General features: G+C 41.5%; 1 protein-coding gene across 5 annotated transcripts in view; it reads right to left on the reverse strand.

Annotated features, from left to right (window-relative positions):
- Positions 1-20000, reverse strand: part of poln (polymerase (DNA directed) nu) — a 97207-nt gene that overhangs the window by 53880 nt on the left and 23327 nt on the right. For all 5 annotated transcript variants that reach the window (XM_048236793.1, XM_048236792.1, XM_048236790.1 and 2 more), the window contains 5 exons: positions 19569-19652; positions 19318-19413; positions 18116-18172; positions 17924-17977; positions 16609-16674 (listed from right to left, as the gene is read on the reverse strand). In XM_048236793.1, the coding sequence (XP_048092750.1) occupies positions 16609-16674; positions 17924-17977; positions 18116-18172; positions 19318-19413; positions 19569-19652 (357 nt within the window). The remainder of the gene's footprint in view (positions 1-16608; positions 16675-17923; positions 17978-18115; positions 18173-19317; positions 19414-19568; positions 19653-20000) is intronic.

Here is a 20000-nt window from a genome sequence, read left to right on the forward strand (position 1 = left end):
TACTGTATGCAGGTACAGTATGTAGGCGTGTGTGTGAGTGAGTGAGAGTGCAGTGGCCACAGCAGTTCTCTGCAGTGATGCTTTGCCACCGTGGTAACAGAAGATGGATGAGTGGGTTTAAAATAAAGCAGCTTGGGTCAGCTCTCTGATGTTACTGCTGACACACGCATGCACACATTCAAACACGCGCGCGCACGCATGTACGCATGACACGCATGCTCATACATGTACATGCACACGTGAGGATTCACATACTGTACACACACAGACACACACCCCCAACACACACACACAGTAGAGAGAGAGAGCACAAATGTAATCCACGAGGGTCCTGCAAGACCTGGAGCTTTATGACGCATGTACTGTATGTGTTCTAGAACCCTCGGAAACATTCTACCAGAGATGGTTGATAAAGCGAGACGATTCACAGAAGGGTATATTAAGGATCTTTGATTCTACACTTCTTCTGCTCCATTTTTGAATTAGGTAACAAAATTCCAAAAGTGTTTGCATTTCCCATTTTCACAAAAGTGTCTCTGAGCACCCCCCCACAAACAAACACCCACACATTCCACTGCTTTTATAAGCTTCACAGCCCTCAGTTACTCTCTACTAATCTGTTGACAGTGCACACACCACAACTGCCATTTGTATGGATGACGCAAGTTGACAAGAGATTAAACAGACAGCAACAGCAACACACACGCACACACACACTATGACTGACATGTGATTTGTGACCCACTTTTCTGCTGTAGCATTCAGCTCGATAGGAGACACACACACTATGACTGACATGTGATTTGTGACCCACTTTTCTGCTGTAGCATTCAGCTCGATAGGAGGTGCATAATTACTGTACCTTCACCCCCCCCAACACACACACACAGTAGAGAGAGAGAGCACGAATGTAACCCTCGGAAACATTCTATCAGAGATGGTTGATAAAGCGAGACGATTCACAGAAGGGTATATTAAGGATCTTTGATTCAACACTTCTTCTGCTCCATTTTGAATTAGGGTAACAAAATTCCAAAAAGTGTTTGCATTTCCCATTTTCACAAAAGTGTCTCTGAGCACCCCCCACAAACAAACACCCACACATTCCACTGCTTTTATAAGCTTCACAGCCCTCAGTTACTCTCTACTAAACTGTTGACAGTGCACACACCACAACTGGCATTTTTATGGATGACGCAAGTTGACAAGAGATTAAACAGACAGCAACAGCAACACACACGCACACACACACACACACACACACAGTTTACTTAGTTATGTAGGTGACAGTGTAGGACAAACTAATGAACCCGATGGAGATTCTGTGTGTAGCCCCCTCATGAAACACAATGCATAACAGATGTGTTCTGTTGTTTTCTACTACAATGGTTTATTAAGCCAAGGCAAACCTGTTTAATCCTGTACACACAGAAATAATGTGTGCTAACTAATTCACACACCCGCACCTGCACAAACAAACATACACATTTTTACTCCTCAATCAAACATACACACATCACAAAAATAAAAACATAGCGCATACCAAGTTTTGGTTCAGGTTTCATAAATTAAAATTAAAGATCCTATAATTTCCCTGTCATGCTAACAAAAATGTTTCAGATGCACATCTGACAAGGAAAGACACTGATGCACTGACTAATTTCAGATGTTAAATGTAACATAGTGAAATCTGAGATCATTCAATTTTGCATCTGCATCTCGTTCGGCATATGAAAGGCATCTGCATAAATAATGCATCTGTCGTTGAATGTCAGTTTGTGTGGCTCTGCTAGTCCACATGCTGAGCACCCATCATTGGCACTCCAACAACACTCACCCCTGCCAAATCAATAATACACCAGCATACTCATTTACATCAAGTTCTCTTCATTCCCACATTCATTAAGCTATTGCACACAAACACAAAGGGGCCTGTCTTACACCCGGCGCATCATGACGCCAGGCTTGGTCTTGTTTCTTGACAAGTTGTCAAATGAACCTTGCGTGTGTGTCAATGAAAAAAATAGTGGTCAGGCACATTATCATAAATCGTTATTTCAACACCACTTAAAACTATAACGCCACTGACCAAGAAGAACCTGGTCTAAAGTGAAAGGCGCACTGCCACAAGATGTAACAATTGGCAAGATCTTGAGTCCCAGGCAACACACTGCTGTGCTTGGATAAATTCAGTATTATTGGGGTAAGTGTTGCTGTTTTTTTCAGGCTGCTTTCGATTGTAACCCTTTGTCAGTCAATAGTGAGAGTAAATAACTAAGTGTAAGATTTTTTGTCGTTACAGTTCAAATACTTACTGTCGGTGGCCGACAGGAGCAAACGGACTGCATATTAAGAAAACTCATGCAAATCGACAAAACACAAGCAACTTAAGAAAACATCTTCATCGATTTGACAACTCATGTGCAGCATTTAGAAAATGCGCCGCAAATTCAGACAACACTACCAATTATAGAAACACGCTGCATATTCACACAACACAACGGAAGTGTTTCTAGAGGATACTTAAAAATTATGCACACATCTGGACATAGGAGTTCGCCTACGCCTCACAGTATGGAAGTCGGAGGTTGGTAATTGTCAGTTTCTGAACATGCCCAAGACTGCCAGATATCAGAATCATCAACCCTCATTTGTAATCTAACTAATGGCATTTGCAGCTAGGGATGGTATTGGTTTCATTTGTCATAGAGGGCAATGTCCTGTCCACTGTGTATATGAATGGTGATACTCAAACAGGACCGAGCAGCATTTCCGAGGGCTTTCCAACAGATGAATACATCATTACACTCATTAGGGCTCTATATTTGCAGATCCTATGTCTTTCCTATTCTAGATATTACTTTCCTCTTCCTCATATATCTTTTTCTATTCTCTTCTTTTCCTCATTTCTCCTCTTCCTCAAGTTACTCAAGTGTCTTTGTATATGCCTGAAACCCACACAAACACAAAAACAAATGGATGACCCTAGCCTCTGATGAAGTCGCAGATTAGAAACAAATGGATGTAAATTAAATAGCATCAACAAACCACACCTACACACTTCTAGACACTTTCAGCTACAGGACCACAATCCCCAACTGAAACAGATCCCTCATCCAATCAATCACCGAAGCTGATAGGCCATTTACAAACATCAATAAAAAGCTTTCGTCGATTGGTCCCAGTAGTGAAGCAAGCCAAACCCCTTGCAGCTCAGCAGGTCCCATTCTCGCAGCTGACTGGCTGTTTGTAAAGGGCGTGATGCTGAAGTGATGCTGGCTTCTGCTCACTCCAGTCTCTTCTGCCTGCTGTGTGTTCACATAAAGCCTCCAAGCAGCCTACAGCACTGTCCGCAGCCCCATACTGTCGCTGAATTAATTCCTTCATTCATTCATTAACGGGAGGTATTAATTGGGAATTGGTGCATGAGCTCTTGATTCGGCAGGGATATGGTGCTCCTCACAGCTACAGATAGCAAATACAAAGATTCACTGTGTGTGTGTGTGTGTGTGTGTGTGTGTCTGTGTGAGAGAGAGAGATTGTGCAGTATATGTGTGTATATAGATGACCTTGAGGGACCTTTGCACATTTGAAAAGGGAATATTGGCCAATATCTATCACTATGATGTGATTGCATCTTTGTGTGTGTGTGTGTGTGTAACATCAGCCCTGTTGCCATCAGGGAGTAGATCTCGCCGCCATAGTTCTGTGTTCAACCTTCCACTACACCAATCTTCTGGTGTAGTGGAAGCACCAAATGTGTGTGCGTGTGCGTTTGTGTTTGTGTGTGCGTGTGTGTGTGTACGTGTGTTACCGTCATAAAGAAGGAAAGGATAGAAGGGGGATTATTCCGAGCTGTACTGAAGCAGAGCGGTGATAACGTGAGGAGGAATGCGGCAAGGAGTGAGTGAGCTAGAGAAAGAGGGAGGGAGAAAGAGAAAGAGAGAGAGAATGAGTGAAAGTGAGTTAGAAAGAGAGAGAGAAAGAGAGAGAGAGAGAACAGCCCGGTAAGCTAAATGTCTCTCACTAGGGGTCTGGGAAATGGGAGGAGGAGCTGGTTTGATTGCCTGCTATAGTTTCACTGTCAAGTGTGTGTGTGTGTGTGTCAGTGTGACAAATTTCACTTTTCCGCTGACCACTTCTCAGGCGTTTGTTTACCAGTGACTGTGTGTGAGAGTGTGAGAGCATTCAAATACTAATGTTTGTGTGTGTGAGAGAGAGGGAGAGAGAGAGAGAGAGAGAGAGAGACAAGGCTTATGTTCTTGCCAACTGCAGAGTTCCATTACCCAAAATGAACTCGCATGAAAAAGCTTCTCTGCAGCAAGACTTGCTGTGTGTGTCTGTATGTGTGTGTGTGTGTGTGTGTGTGAGAGAGAGAGAGTGTGTCTGTGTGTGTGTGTCTTCATATTTTGTTACATGAAAGAGGATAGCAGAGAGAGGGAGGAAGATGAAAGTCTTCAGCAAGCAGAGAGACAGAGAGAGAGAAAATGAGAGAGCCAGGAAGGGATAGGTTGAGATAACAGAAGGAAAGACAGAACAAAACAGAAGAGGAAGGAATCCCCAGCCCACTCCTAGAGCTGGAATATTTAGAGACCTAGAGACCAGGTGGCAGAGAGAGAGGTAGGGAGAGAATAAAAGTGACGGAGGTGAGGTACCAAGGTGATGTCTAAGCGCATGAGAGTAATTGTCAGCAAAAGCTACTCCACTCCACATCTGATTTGAAATCAGTCTCTCTGGTCCTATTCCAGTATCATCTATGAAGAGTTCCACGGACAGGCTGACCTGAAAACACCACTATTCGTATAGAGAGCCTGACAGGCTGACCTGAAAACACCACTATTCGTATAGAGAGCCTGACAGGCTGACCTGAAAACACCACTATTCGTATAGAGAGCCTGACAGGCTGATTGAGCATCTCTATCCATATATGAACATGATGGGCTCGTCCTGGCGTCAGCAACCTTTACTTTCAAAAGAGCCATTTTTTACCACAAAAAAGAGCCCTTTAAATGCAAGTAATAGGCTTCAGAATATTGGTCCATTTATTTCCAAATCATCGGACAGTAGGCCGGAGCCTAATCAAATAAGTTGAGGACTGGTCCCAGATAGAGTCCTGTGTATTTGGGTTGATTCTAAATAGTTCTCATCATTAAATCCCTTTCATTTTACCCAAACTGTTCCTCAACACTATAAATATAATAATCATAATCATAATCATAGCAATACAATTACTATAAGCAGTCTACCTTCCTTCTGGCTAGGTAAGCATGTAATTGACACTTCTCCTCATGTTCAAATGCAGTGTCACCTCCAAGAGGTTTCTTTGATTCCCTGAGGAATACACAAGACTGCCATCCCAATTTCCATGAGAGCTGTAACATGCTGTAGCAAAAGAATCCATAACATTTTGCAGTGGTTCGGAATCACAAGTAAACTTTAACTTTCGCTATGTTGCATGTCATGGCATTAAGCCTGCATAACGATCTGCACTCTCCAAATGATCTACTTCTGGAGAAAACCATAAAGCCACCGTAGAATTTGGTAAAATGGAGCTAGTCAATAGACACTTTCTTCTCTCAATTCAATTCAATTCCTGTTGCTTTATTAGCAAGACTGTTTAGATACAGTAGCCTTGCCTATATCTCAGTTCAGTGAATTAGGAATTAATGTTGGATATCCCTGATCAATGCGATAGGTTAGGCTGGTGCAGTGATTTCAAAATGAATGCAAAGTCTATGCCCCTAAAATCTATGCCACTTAGGATGCTATGATGATCAGAAATACAGTATTCCCAAATGGAGCAAATCCTATCACACAGTGGATGGGTTTGGTGAAACCAGGCTATAGATACAGTATTGCCAAAGCTATTTTTAAGAGCATATGTTTAATATAGTGAAACATACTACGATACATCCTACGAGCAACCTCGCTGTCTCTGTAACGTCCTGCATTTTAACTAGTTCTACAGTGCCAGCACAAATACTGTAGCTGTAGCATGATTAGTTTTGACTTTTTTGAAAACATGGTCTACTCCATAGGATTATAATGTTAAACGGACGCCAACAGCTGCAAAAAATACACCTAGTCTGAACACAGCCTTAGACACTTATTCCATTTCTACTGCCTCTAAGGGCCGTGACACACCAAGCCCAGTGTTTCCCATACATTGACTTATTTGTGGCGGCCCACCACAATATCAACATTGACCACCACACAATGATTTCCAGGTTGTACTAAATTGTGCTTAAATCTGGTTAGCATCATAACCACGCTGTGCTAATTTGTTAACTGTTGCATTCAAGTTAATTCTGCAAACCAACCACCACAAATGGAATTCAATTCTCTGGGAAATACTGAAGCCCAGTGTTTCCCCTACAATGTATTTATCAGTGGCACAGCGCTGCTCCTGGAATTCAAGCGCCACTGCAAAAAAAGTTGCCTAATTAAAAAACAAATCAGCAAGTGAACTTCAGGAACAGCTGCCATTCGTTCAGGTTTGATGTCAACAAATAATAGTAGGCTAATGTTAAAGGCGCAGTCAGGGATTCCACAGATCACGCTTGTTTGTGTTTATGTTTAAGTTTATTAGCAGACGCAATTTTGTGCAAAAAAACGTAGCCTACATTATGTTAACCAAGGAACCAAATTAAACACGCAAGCGAGATAGCTCACCCCTACCTTCAGTAGCCTATTCCCAGATAAATCTCACGCATTGTTTCGATTTTGTTTGTGATACAGGCAATGATTTCAAGCCCTGTGTTGCTAACATATCTAGGCTGTGAAACTAAGGTCAAGCCTATTGGTAGGTTTAATTGAATTTGAGTAATAGGATACGACACCATTTACATCTGGAGATAGTTTGTAATTCCTGTAGAGCTCACCAAAATTATAGAAATGATACAAGACACTTATCTCCTATAATCCAAGATAGACTTTTTGAGCATTTATTTTACCAAATGACATGGAAAACATAATTCATTTCATCCACATATTCTTATGCACCATGCACAACAACGCTACTAAGTTAGCTTAAAACCGTGAGAATCAAGCAAGCCTCACGGGCTGTCACGGCCTTAAAGTGACAGGCACTCAATTCAACTTGCACAGCACCAATACAGTGTAATGACATGAAAGAGAAGTCTATATAGTTTATACAGTGCTGTGCAAAAGTTAAGACACCCATGTTGAAATTGACTAAAGGGAGGAATAAAAAGCATCTTTTGCCTTTTGTCTTAATGCCTTAATTAAAAACAAAATGGGACATAAATTATTTTTTAATGTATCATGTATCGTAAATAAATAAATGTTATTATATAAATAAATGTCTTAACTTATGCACAGCACTGTATATTCTAAATAGTAATAGTTTGTACAATGAGGGATCGACCGATATGGTTTTTTCAGGGCCGATACCGATATCATTTATTACCAAAACAGGAAGCCGATAACCGATATGTAAAACCGATATGTCAGTTGTCAAAAAGGAGGGTAGATAGTAAAGGCGATATGCTGCAAAAAAATCATTCAAAAGCATTTAATTATGCAAACTTTCCTTTCTTCTTTTGATACACAATTGTCTATCAACTTGCATCACAAGTGTAAATCCTGTGTATGATGTTAATCCAAGAGTTGAGTGATTTAAAATAGTTCTTAGGCTATTTAAGCATGCAATTTGTGTCCATATGTAGGCTTTAAACTACACTTTTGTGAGCTTTTGTAAGGCACGTTAATAGCCAGCTCAGGCCGCAATTTACTTCAGGTCGGATTAAATTACAGCTGGCCCCGGGTGCCTGCCTGGTCTTTTCTGACAGTGCGTTTCAAAAAGGAGCAACTAGACTTTTTGACGTTCGCTATCGCATAATTTAGGACTTGTCTACTATGTAGGCCTAAGGGATAACGTCCGCCAAGGTGTCCCGTTATTCACAATTAATGGACGAGGCGGAGGCAAAGAACTCGCGACGCGCAGCACCCGAGTTTGTAACTAGTAGGCTAAACAGCATATCACTAACGTGTATCAACCGGGAATTCGCTAAATGAAAGAAGTGGGTGCTTTACTTATTGATCCGGATCAAAGAGACAATAGCTTACAAAGTGGTGTTTTTGTAACTTCAGTGTAGATGATTGTGATTCATTGCAACTTCAGCAATGTAAGGTACCTTCTTTAGGCTACCTTCGAAAAATAGCTCTGTACAGCTGAAGCCCAGTCAGTCTGCTCCCAGTGAGAATCCTAAACTTTCTCTGTGTTCAGTCTTCGATCCTGATTGGCTGCATTCGTGCTAACTAACAAATCAGACGGGTGTAGTATGGACAATGCTCTCGGCCACAGAGCAGCAAATGCAGGGAGTGAGACGCTTTTACAGACAAAGTAGCGCCGCTTCATTCTTTTATCCATTTCAATATCGGGCTTATCGGTGGGAAAATGGCCGATACCGATTATTATAAAAATGCTAAATATCGGCCCTAATAATCGACCCGGCCGATAATTGGTCGACCCCTAGCCTACAGTGTACAGTTGTACAGTGGCTAATTACTAATAATGTAAATGAAAAAGGTGAAAGAAAAACATGAATAATCCTGTTCAAGTACTGCAATAATCATGCTTTGTAAATGCTTGTGTTGATGGTTATGTCATAATTTGTAACTTAATCTGTCCATTTCTTTCACAAAATCCACCAGAAGTTACCATTTAAGGAGTACTTTTTAAATTTTTGCTACGATCAACAGCACCGCTGCTGGAAAAATTTCTAGGGGAAACACTGGAAGCCGATGGCCAACCGTCGGCAGAAAAGCAGTCGGACTGATCAGTCGGCTCCCGCCTCCCCTGGTCAGTCATAAAAGTGCCTCGGAACACACTGAAGCGACGCCAACACTGAGTGTACGTTCTGCGCGTGCACGAGATGTAATATGTTTCCATAACAGCTGGTGCCGCTAAAAGATTCAGAGCTGAAAAGATTGTCTGGTTGCCAAGATTAATGAATCCCCAATGGAACGAAATGCCACTAGTTTCGGACTTCTCTGATTAAGCAATAAGAAAATATAAATATATATTGTGTACACTTTTATTGTCATTGCTTGTGTGTGATGCCAATGAAACACTCTTTCGGACACGGAATAAATAATTTATTTTCGCCCGTTAACCGAGCTAGCTAGCTAATGTTAGCACAGTTCGGGCTTAATTTATTATTCAATAAATAAGAATTTATATAGATGCTATTTCAATTTGTTTATTTTAAATGTCTGATGTGTTGCCCTCAGCGGTGTCAGGTGTCAACACTTTCTGTCCCTACGCACGCACTGGCACACGCGCGGAGACGGAGACACAGACGGAGACACAGACGGAGACACAGACACAGACACAGACGCAGACACAGACGCAGACACAGACGCATGCAGACATAGACACATACAGATGTGTGCGCGCGCCGCGCGGCCACAGACACAGACACACACACACACACACACACTTTCATATCTCTGACTGGACAGGCTGTATGAAACCTCAGCAATCTCAGACAGTAGTAGCCAAGCAAAACTTGATGGATGACTGGTTTAGGTAGAGGGAGCAGCAATCGTTACAGAGTTGATGAGAGGAGATGGAGAAGTGTGTGCATGTGTCTGTGTGTGTGTGTGTGACCCACCAGAGTCTGACAAAGTGGGCAGATAAGCTATCGACCTGCATGCAGGAGCACAGCAAACGACAAAACAAGAGGAAGACAAAGAGGAGGAGGAGGGAGAAAAAGACAACGAAAAACTAGTGGACCGGAGCCTTGGTCAGAGCAGCTTCTCACTGATGCAGAACCCTTATATCATACAGAGCTTTACATATGAGAAAGAGAGACGGAGACAGAGAGAAGAGGGGATGGCACAGAACTAGGGAGGGTGACACAGAGAAAGACACAGAACTAGGGAGGGTGACACAGAGAAAGACAGAACTAGGGAGGGTGACACAGAGAAAGACACAGAACTAGGGAGGGTGACACAGAGAAAGACACAGAACTAGGGAGGGTGACAGGGAGGGTGGCACAGCAAGGAAGTGAAAAAGAGAAGAGAAAGGGGGCAATCAAACCATTACCTTACTTTCTCACATGCTCACACCATTTAAACATATACCTTTAAAATGTATACATAAACCGCAAGGAGCCTATACTCACATAGAAACACTACCTTTTTTGTCTGCCCATCACCACCCTCCCATTTCAGAGATAGAAAGAGTTAGTGCTTATGTTTATGAGAGATTGTGTGATTAAAGTTGCACTGAAGCAGAACCTTTCATATCTGATATGACACAAAAAGGAAAGAAAACAAAGAGAGAAAGGAAGATAGACAGACAGAGAGAGAGCAGAGAGAGAGAGAGAGAGAGAGAGAGAGAGAGACACTAGTGCTAAGTAAAATGCAAGCTTTACAACCCAAAAGTTTATGAGACATGAAAAGAATCTCATAAAAGATTAAACCCCACCCTCAAAACTTTCTGTTGCACTCCACATCACTCGGATTCCAACCCTTCAATTCCTCCCTCTCTCTCTCTCTCTCTCCCACATACACACACACAAACATACTAACATAACAATCATGAAAGCACACTAAACATTCTTCATCTTTCCTCTCCCTTTCCCTCTCTCTCTCTCCCACACACACAAACGTGCACACTCATGTAGATACCCATCTGTAGACACCCATCCTCCTAACCCTCCCAACACACACACAGTTTTTACTCAGGTTGAGAGTACAGTGGTGTGGCTCCCAGAGGAAAGCACTGATGTAGGCTATGGCCAGGTGGACACCCAGAGGAAAGCACTGATGTAGGCTATGGCCAGGTGGACACCCAGACCGGTGATAATAATAATCGCTCCCATAGGAGTCTGACATCCCTGCAGGAGAGACAGGCAAGCACAATGGGACCTGTCTCAGTGGGTTCCACATCCATACAAACACACACACATACACACATTTAATAGCAGAAACTATCAATTACTGAAATGCTCCATTTTGTCACTCAATATATTACCTTCACAATGGCTATGTAATATACCGGTAGAGTGTAGGGCTGAAACGATTCAGAGTTACTCGAATAACTCGACATAAAAATTACCGAGGCAAAACCCCGCCTCAAGCCTCAAGTAAATTCCTATGACGCCGCACTATACGCGCAAAAGGGATCTGATTGTTCCACACGGACAGTTCAGGAAGCACACCACTAGCGTGTGAATCGTGATACATTCTCGATGGCGGAGTCAAGATGTCCATAAATGGCAGAGAATGTCTAAAGTTTTCAAGTAAAGTTTTGGGATCATTACATACTCAAAAAGGAAAAGAACAAGCATCTGAACCGAAAACATCCACTCCATGCTGTTTCACCAAGCGCCAATAAAGTAGGCCATCTATCAATCTATCTAGCCTATCTATCATCTAATGTAGCCTATAGCCTACATTGATGTTGGCTGATTTTAATCACATACTGTATTTGTAGCGATGTCGTGATATAATGTTTAGCTTTGATGTTTTTTAAGTAGTAAACTTATTCACGCTCAATTGCAAGACAGTATGCCTAAAAAGAACCCCTTATACACACATGCATGCACCCTCATCTTCCCTCACGCTGCACACACACACACACAGGTTGCTAGGTTACCATAGCAAATAGGCTCACCCCAGAAATTATTTTTTAGTAGCCTAATAGTAAAATTATTTGTTAGTAGCCTAATGGTAGGCTATTTTTTAGTAGCCTAATTGTAAAATGATTTGTTAGTAGCCTAATGGTAAATGCTGCAGGTGTAGAAATCTACATAAAACAGATATTTACTTTGATGTCAGGTCAAAATTACAGCATGAAACTTGTTGTGCATATTAATACATTAAATTGTTTTCCCTCTTCTCCCTCCGAGCACTTCACAACATAGTATGGACAGCTATGTTCGCCCAGCAAGTCATGCACAAGAGGCTGCAATTTTACAGAGAGCATTTTGAACATTATTTAATTGTTGGCACTGGCACTTATAAACACTAAATGTGTAAATTGCAATAAATGGGCTTAGTTTTGTAACCTGATGTTGGAGTTAGAATAAATACCTCTGTGCCAATTGCTTGATCATTTTACAGCCATGTCATTTTCGTTATGCATTATTTGTTTTGGTTGTTTAAAAATGCAAAACAAAATATATCCGATTAATCGATTAATCGATCGATAAAGTGCTAGATTAATCGATTACAAAAAGAATCGATAGTTGCAGTCCTAGTAGAGTGCCTGCCTATGTAGAAGTATGAAGAAAATTAGTAAGAGTATCAGTCTACAAATATCTTGGTTTCTTCTTATATTAGAAGAAAGTTTGTCCTTCAAGCATCATATAGATAGTCTAACAAAAAAAATAGAGTAAAGTTAGGTTTCTATTATAGAAACAAATGCTGTTTCTCTTTTAGTGCGAGAAAAAGACTTATACAAGCAACATTTCTGTCAATACTGGATTATGGTGATATTTTATACATGCATGCAAATCAATCTTCTCTGAAAATGCTAGATTCAGTAAACTGTAAGCAGCTTTGCACAATCGCAGGTTGGAACATTGTATTGGTATATTTTTCTTTATGCGGCCATTCTGTGTGAACTGCCTCCTTACTTACAGTATGTTCTCTCCTGACTCCTTTCTCTCACCACCAGGAATTGTAATCTTCGATCATATGGACAAATCATGTATGACATTCCCGGAACGCGAACTGTCTTCGGTGAAAGTGCCTTTTTTGTTTTTGTACCCTCATCCTGGTATAAATTCCAGAATCATTTTAAATTAGACTGCCTACCAACAACAACAACACAGTTTAAAACTAGGATAAAGGACTTTTTTAGTACTAAATGCACTTGTGCTGTTACTGAGCGCAGCTGGTGATCATGTTGAGATGATGTTAAACTGTCTTTTTCCATTTTCATGTTGTCTGTTTTTCACTATATATTTTAATATGGAACTATTATGCTGCTGTCTTGGCCAGGACTCTTGAAAAAGAGATTCTGAATCTCAATAGGATTATTACTGGTAAAATAAAGGTTAAACAAACAATAAATAAAAAATAAAAATACTACTCAGTGCTATCAATGAGTGAGTGAGTGAGTGTGTGTGTGAAAGAGAGAGAGAGAGAGAGAGTGAGAGAGAGTCCAAATGCAGGCATCTGTTTGGCCTGTTCATATCTGATCTACCCTGATGTGCCCTCTGATTGTGTGTTAGCGCTCACTAAAATCATTAATGAACATTGCAAGACACTTATCTCTTCTATAATCCCAGAAAGATTTTCTTCGACGTGTTAGTTTTACATTTATTTGATCTAATGACATACAAAAAAACATAATGAATTGCATCCACATATCCGTATGCACTATGTGCAACTTTTATTCACTAGCCTAAAACCCTGAGACTGAAGGCTAATTACTCTCACGTATATCTTAAAGTAACAGGCACTCAATTACACCTACACATCACCACTCAATTAGACCTACACACCACATTAAAGATATGCCTAAGTTTAATAGTTTCAAAATCAATATGAAGTATTCAAATTACTAAATATGTTTAGCTACTAGTAATTATGCAGATTATAAAATACTATACATTATTAGCTAAAATCACAGTGTGTGTTTGTGTGTGTGCGGAGAGAGTCAAGCAGAATTTAGGATGGCCACTGGTGTGATTGATCACACTACAGTATATTCAATATTACTGATGACGATAAAAGTATCGAAGAAGTATCAAAATTGCAATTCTTGATTTTGTATCGGTATCGAAACATTCATTTTGGTATTGTGACAACACTAATGCACCGATAGAAATGTGACTGGTAGCATGAAGAGCAATCATGGCAAGCGAGAAGCAGCCAACGCTAACTTTTGAGGGATGGAGATTCCCATTACTTCGAACTTGTTTAAACTAAGGGGAGGAATGTCAGTGTAAGATGTAGCGTACACTATGCCCTGGTAAGAAACTTTTGTCCATCGTTAACTCAACTGCCAGCTATTGATACAATTTGCTCTAGCTTTGCACCAATTTCTGAGGAGCCTGTTTAATGAAAGAATATAAGGCTATAAAATAAGCCTTTATGTATTTTGTGTCCACCTATATACCCATAAGATGTATCAAAGCTATGTTATTTGATATTGTTTCATAGGGCTTTAGTGGTGGTGTTGAAGCCTATTTTAGCCCAATGTTTTTTTTGTCAAGTGCTTTGTTTGTGGCATTTTTTATTATAAAGAGCACAAAAGAAAATAACTATTATGTCCTCCATAGTAGAACTTTATGTAGGGCTACACATTTAGGAAGATATTAGGTTCTTTTAAGACGTAACGAGTAAAAAGCAAACACTACTTTTTAAAAGTAACTTCCCCAACACTGCTTATAACATACTGTTGACTCAATACGGCAGCTATCAAAGTCATACTTTTGGTATTGTGGCAACACTACACGCACAGCCAAAAACACACTGAGATATACATTTACATAATGCCACACTAAGCATCCTTGAAAAGACTCATTTACATTTTGACAACAATACAATTTCAAATATACAAACACACAAGGTCAGGCATACAAATCACAACACACACACACACACACACACTCTTTCAGACCATAGGCCTTGGGGTCCAGTGGAGCAGGAATGCACTTAAGCCCCAAATCTGCTTGCTGCCTCTGTACAAGCACTCAAGCGTCTCAGCCAGACTGCGGAGTTTACACCTCTCTCCTTCATCCCTCTCTCCTCCTCTTTTCCATTTTCCTCTCTCTCTCTTTTTTTCTTTCTCCCTCTCAATCTCTCCCATAATTTCATCTTCTCTCTGTCTCTGTATTCTTACACTGTTGTTTCTTGTTAGGTATCATTTCTCTCTCTTTCTCCCAGTACCTTCATCTTTTGATATACTCACTCTCCTAAAATTATTTGGTCTTTTTTGTCTCCATTTTCACCTCTTTTGGTCTGTCACATGCAAGCCTCTCTATCTCTCTCTCACTCTTTCTTTCTCTCTCTCTCTCCCTCCGTCTCTCTCTCTCTCACTCTATCTCTCTCTCTCCTCTCTCTCCCCCATGTCCTCTTTTCCTTTCAGCACTGCCACCCTCCTCTCTCACTTGGCTGCTGGCCTCCACCGTAGGCCGTCCCTGCAGTAGCAGCAGGGGGTATTACCAGTAAAACACAGAAATGCAGAAATGACTGAGAAAGCTGATGACATGAATGAGTAACAGAAATGAAGGGGTGGAGGGGATGGAGAGAATGGGAGAGAAGGGGAGAGGGGGAGATAAAGGGTGTAAAGTGAGAAAGGGTAGACACAGACAGAATAAAGCGAGCAGCAGAACGAGTAAAAGGCTAAAATAAGCCTGTTGGTTAAACAGCTCCAGACATAGCTGAGCTTAGCGTGAAGAGAGGCTCGTCTGTGGGCATAAATAAATAACCCTGCAGCTGCCCGCCGCTCGGCTCGTAGTCAGTCGGAAGTCGCATGTGATAGAAGGGGTTCTGTTCCAGCAGGGCAGGCCTGAGCAGATGCATAGGAGAAAGGAGGAGAGCTGAGACATAAATGAGAAAGGAGGTGAGCAGAGACAGAAATGAGAAAGGAGGTGAGCAGAGACAGAAATGAGAAAGGAGGTGAGCTGAGACATAAATGAGAAAGGAGGAGAGCTGAGACATAAAGGAGAAAGGAGGAGAGCTGAGACATAAAGGAGGAGAGCAGAGAAAGGAGAAAGGACCTGCCCAAAAGGTTAGGAACCACTGCTTTAGTGTATTGGCTGCTATGAGGTACAGCTTTGACTGTATGATTACAATAATTCTCTTATAGTGAGTTGCTGCTGACATGCCCCAACAAAGAAAGAGCATACTGAACAAGTGTTATGACCGCCCGTCACTCTTGAAAAATGTAAATCTCTACAGGATGATAATATGATAATATGCATGACGTCTTCCAAAGCTTATTGAACGGTTTGCAAAAGAATAGAAAATATTATTTTCACTATTTTTGTCAGGTCATCTCATCCAAAAACAAAAAAGTTGTTTCACCCAAATAAAATCAAGCAGTAAGTATAGACTAACAATGCTGTGTTTGTAGATCCAATGTTTGTAAACAGTGCTGGTTGCCTATGCTTGGGTCACTCCTAGCTGGTAGGAGTCTTTTATAATAAGAAAACTTGACAAGCGTTTATGCCTACTTCTAAAAGTAGGACCAAAATGACATCATTCTGAGGACTTTTGGTCAGGTAGGATCAATTTCCTACTCTGGGAGTTTTGATGAGTATGAGCCACAAACTCTGTGTTTCTGTTGTACTACTGTATATGCTGTTTAGTTGTTCTTGTTTGTTTGTTTGTTTAGCAGTATATTTCCATATTAATACACAAATAACAAGTTTTTCTGCCTTGACCTTGGTACTCTGGCTATTAAGGGTACACAGTTTGCTAAACTGAAATGGAAATTTGAAATGGAAAGAACTACTCAACTTGTTCAGAAGGACTCAGCTTGACAATGGTAAACCAAATCAAGGCAGTTAGGTGAGTGTAGACATAGGGGCGAAGACTCAGAAGTAGGAAGGACTGGAGGAGGAGGGAGGAAAAGGTACTGTAGGAGAAGGAGGAAGAAGACAAGTAGAAAGGACTCACCGGGTGTTTGGCTGACAGTCTGCCACTCACAGCACTGGTCTGATTCCATGTGGAGGAGATGAACGTCTGGAAGAAAGAGAGATTGCCTGTGGTGTAGTTATAACACACTCAAGTTGTGTGTGTGTGTGTGTGTGTGTGTGTGTGTGTGTGTGTGTTTCTTCAGTGGACCACACTCTGATCTCTGTGGTCTGAGTGACATAAAGGCAGCAGCAGGTGGCTGTTGTGGCAACTCCTCCTCTCTTTCTTCTTCTCCTACTCTGACCTGTCTCCACCTCTTCTTCTCATCTCCTCTCCTCCACCTCTTTTAAGGTCATCCTGTCATCCCCATTCCTTTCCCATCTTCTCTCAATCCTCCCACTACACCTCTTCTCTTCTCTTCTCTTCTCACTCTAACTCTCCTCTCCTCCTCTGTCGCCCCTCCTCCATCTTTACTTTACCTCAAGTCATTCCTACAACACTAGATACTGATGAGCACTATTGATGAAAGAGCAGTATCGTTAAGCAGTCGTTTAGTTTTCCATCTTAAACAGGCAAACATATTTTATCTTTGAACACTAACAATATCACAGTTGGACACTTATAAAAGCAAATAACGACATGACCAAGGTGACCAGTGGAAAAGACAGGTGTGTCTACCTGTTTTTCATCAAAATGAATGTGAGCATCTAATGTAGTATCTCTTGAACCTCTCTCTCTCTTCTACCCTCTGTACTAATCTGCCCTGGCCGAGCTCTGTCTGAACTCCCTGCTGCCCCATGAATGGCAACCCCAAACAAACTCATCACTCCCACACTCTCCGGAGCGGGCAGACACACACACACAAACACACACAAAAAAAACACACACGTGCACACACACACACATACGCAGACACACAAACACACACAGCATAACACTACCTCCCTGTGGACAGTAGTTGCAACTGCAGACCAGAGATTACAGTTCAGTACCCTGGACAGCTCCCTAGTGTGAGTGGGAAAACTAACATTACCTAACCTAACCTAAACCTAGAATGGCACCAAGGATGGCTCAGTTCAAATGAATTACTTATACTCAGGAATGCCTATATATCTAGTCTTTCTATATCCCAAAACTTAAATCGCTCTGTGTCTACCTTCTGTTCTGTTTAAATCACTTTGAATGTTATGGAAGACTAATAAATCATGAAATCACAAATTGCATTTGTTTGTGAGATGTTTAATGTGTGTGGTGTGTGTGTGTGACAGTGAGGGTGTGTGTGTGTGTGTGTGTGTGTGAGAGAGAGAGAGAGGAGACAGAGAGTAGAGAGGAGAGGTCACTGCATTTTATGTCTTACCTTATTCATGCATGACAAAATTCCATCCACAAATGTAGACTTGAGTTTATGTATCTGGGGGAACACAACTTGCTGATAAACGCACAAACTCACAAACACAGCAGGCTCAAACACACAAAACACACACACACACACACACACACACACACACACAGCAGGCACAAATACAGTCATAATTAGACATGTCCATACCTGCCTGTGCTCTAGAATGATTTTGGGCAGTGGGTGCAGATCCTGAAGCTGCAACAGCTATAGAGTTGGAGAGTGGAGAGAAGAGAGAGAGACAGAATTACTTCCTTATTATTTCAAACACCCTTTATAACCAAACCTACACACATACAATAGAGCGAGACAGAAAAAAGAAAAGATGTGATACAGAGAGAGAGAGAGAGAGAGAGAGAGAGAAACCATGATTGAATTTCTGCAGTCATGTGTTGCCATGTTCATGCTCATGTCACTCTTACGCCAGTGAATATGCCTACCACAGTGGTTTACGTTTACCATGTCTGTTTTTGCTGGCTCCTCAAATCAATGCTGTCTGCATGCTTCTGTGTGTGTGTGTGTGTGTGTGTGTGTGTGTGTGTGTGTGTGTGTGTGTGTGTGTGTGTAAGAAAGACACACTCTCAGCAGGTTTCCCTTCAACACAGTTCTCTGTCAGTTCTGCCAGTGTACACATGCACATGCGCGCACACACGCGCACACACACATGCACACACACACACACACACACACACACACACACACACACACACACACACACACACACACACACACACACACACACACACACACGCACACAAGCACACGCGCACAGAGCATCAACATACCCACTCCCACACACACACACACACACACACACGCACACAGAACACCAACCTACCCCCTCCCACACACAGACTAGGCTCTGTAATTCACACTGTCAGTTTTTAGTCTATCACACAACCTGCAAGCTCAGATTCTGATAACCTTTATTCATCTTCATAGCTCTAGCGATTACCTGTTTAAAGAATCAAATTAAATTGTGTGTGTGTGTGTGTGTGTGTGTGTGTGTGTGTCTTACATGTACCTAAGGCTGACTGGTGCTGTATTAGTAGGGAGTCATGTGTGTACAGGTGTGTGTTTAAGGATTAGTTTCAAGGTTTGTTTGTATGTGTATATATGTTTGCTTACTGTATGTGTGTGTGTGTGTGTGTGTGTGTGTGTGTGTGTGTGTGTGTGTGTGTGTGTGTGTGTGTGTGTGTGTGTGTGTGCGTCTCTGTCTCTAATATTGACTGCAGTTGTTTAGGGACTGAAGAGAGTATAAGTATTTGCAGCTGCTTTTATCTGTTGACTGCTGTGGATTGTGTGTGTGTGTGTGTGTGTGTGTGTGTGTGTGTGTGTGTGTCTGTGTTTACCACAGCCTCAGATGTTGACTGCTGTTGTTTGAGAAGGGTTTTGGGCAACTTCTTATTCTCACAGCGCTCATGCAGACGTAACTTCTCAAAAAGAACCTGTCAAGAACAAACACAGACACACAGACACAGACACACAGACACACACACACACACACACACACACACACACACACACACACTATAAGGCGGCAACACACCCATAGAGCTACTGCAACACATATTCAAGCTCCTGGACTGAAGCGCGTACTGACCAGTCGAAGCTGGTTGTTGCTGGACACCAGAAACTGCTGGCCAGCTGCCTGATGGGCCTCCTGTTCCAGCTGTTTCAGCTTCGACTGCCGGGAGGATGGAAAGAGAGAGAGAGAGAAAGAGAGGATGATGATAGAAGGGTCAGGGTTAGGGACAGAGAGATGGGGTTGCACAATAAATGGTGTAAATGATGATAAATAAAGTATATATTGCTTATTTCTCTCATTTTATTCTCCTTCATTAATTTATTCATGTTTGACTGTTTTCTTTTTAATATTTGCTATGCACTGGCCGAAGAAGCACTACAGTTTCATTGTACATCTGATATGCAATGACAATAAAGTTTCTACTCTATTCTATTCTAAAAATAAAAAAGGAAAAAATGAGAGGGTAAAAAAGTCTGTGTACACCAGCAACTTCAAAAAAAAAAAAGT

Source organism: Alosa alosa, chromosome 24, assembly GCF_017589495.1.
Source record: "Alosa alosa isolate M-15738 ecotype Scorff River chromosome 24, AALO_Geno_1.1, whole genome shotgun sequence".
NCBI classification, from domain to species: domain Eukaryota; kingdom Metazoa; phylum Chordata; class Actinopteri; order Clupeiformes; family Clupeidae; genus Alosa; species Alosa alosa.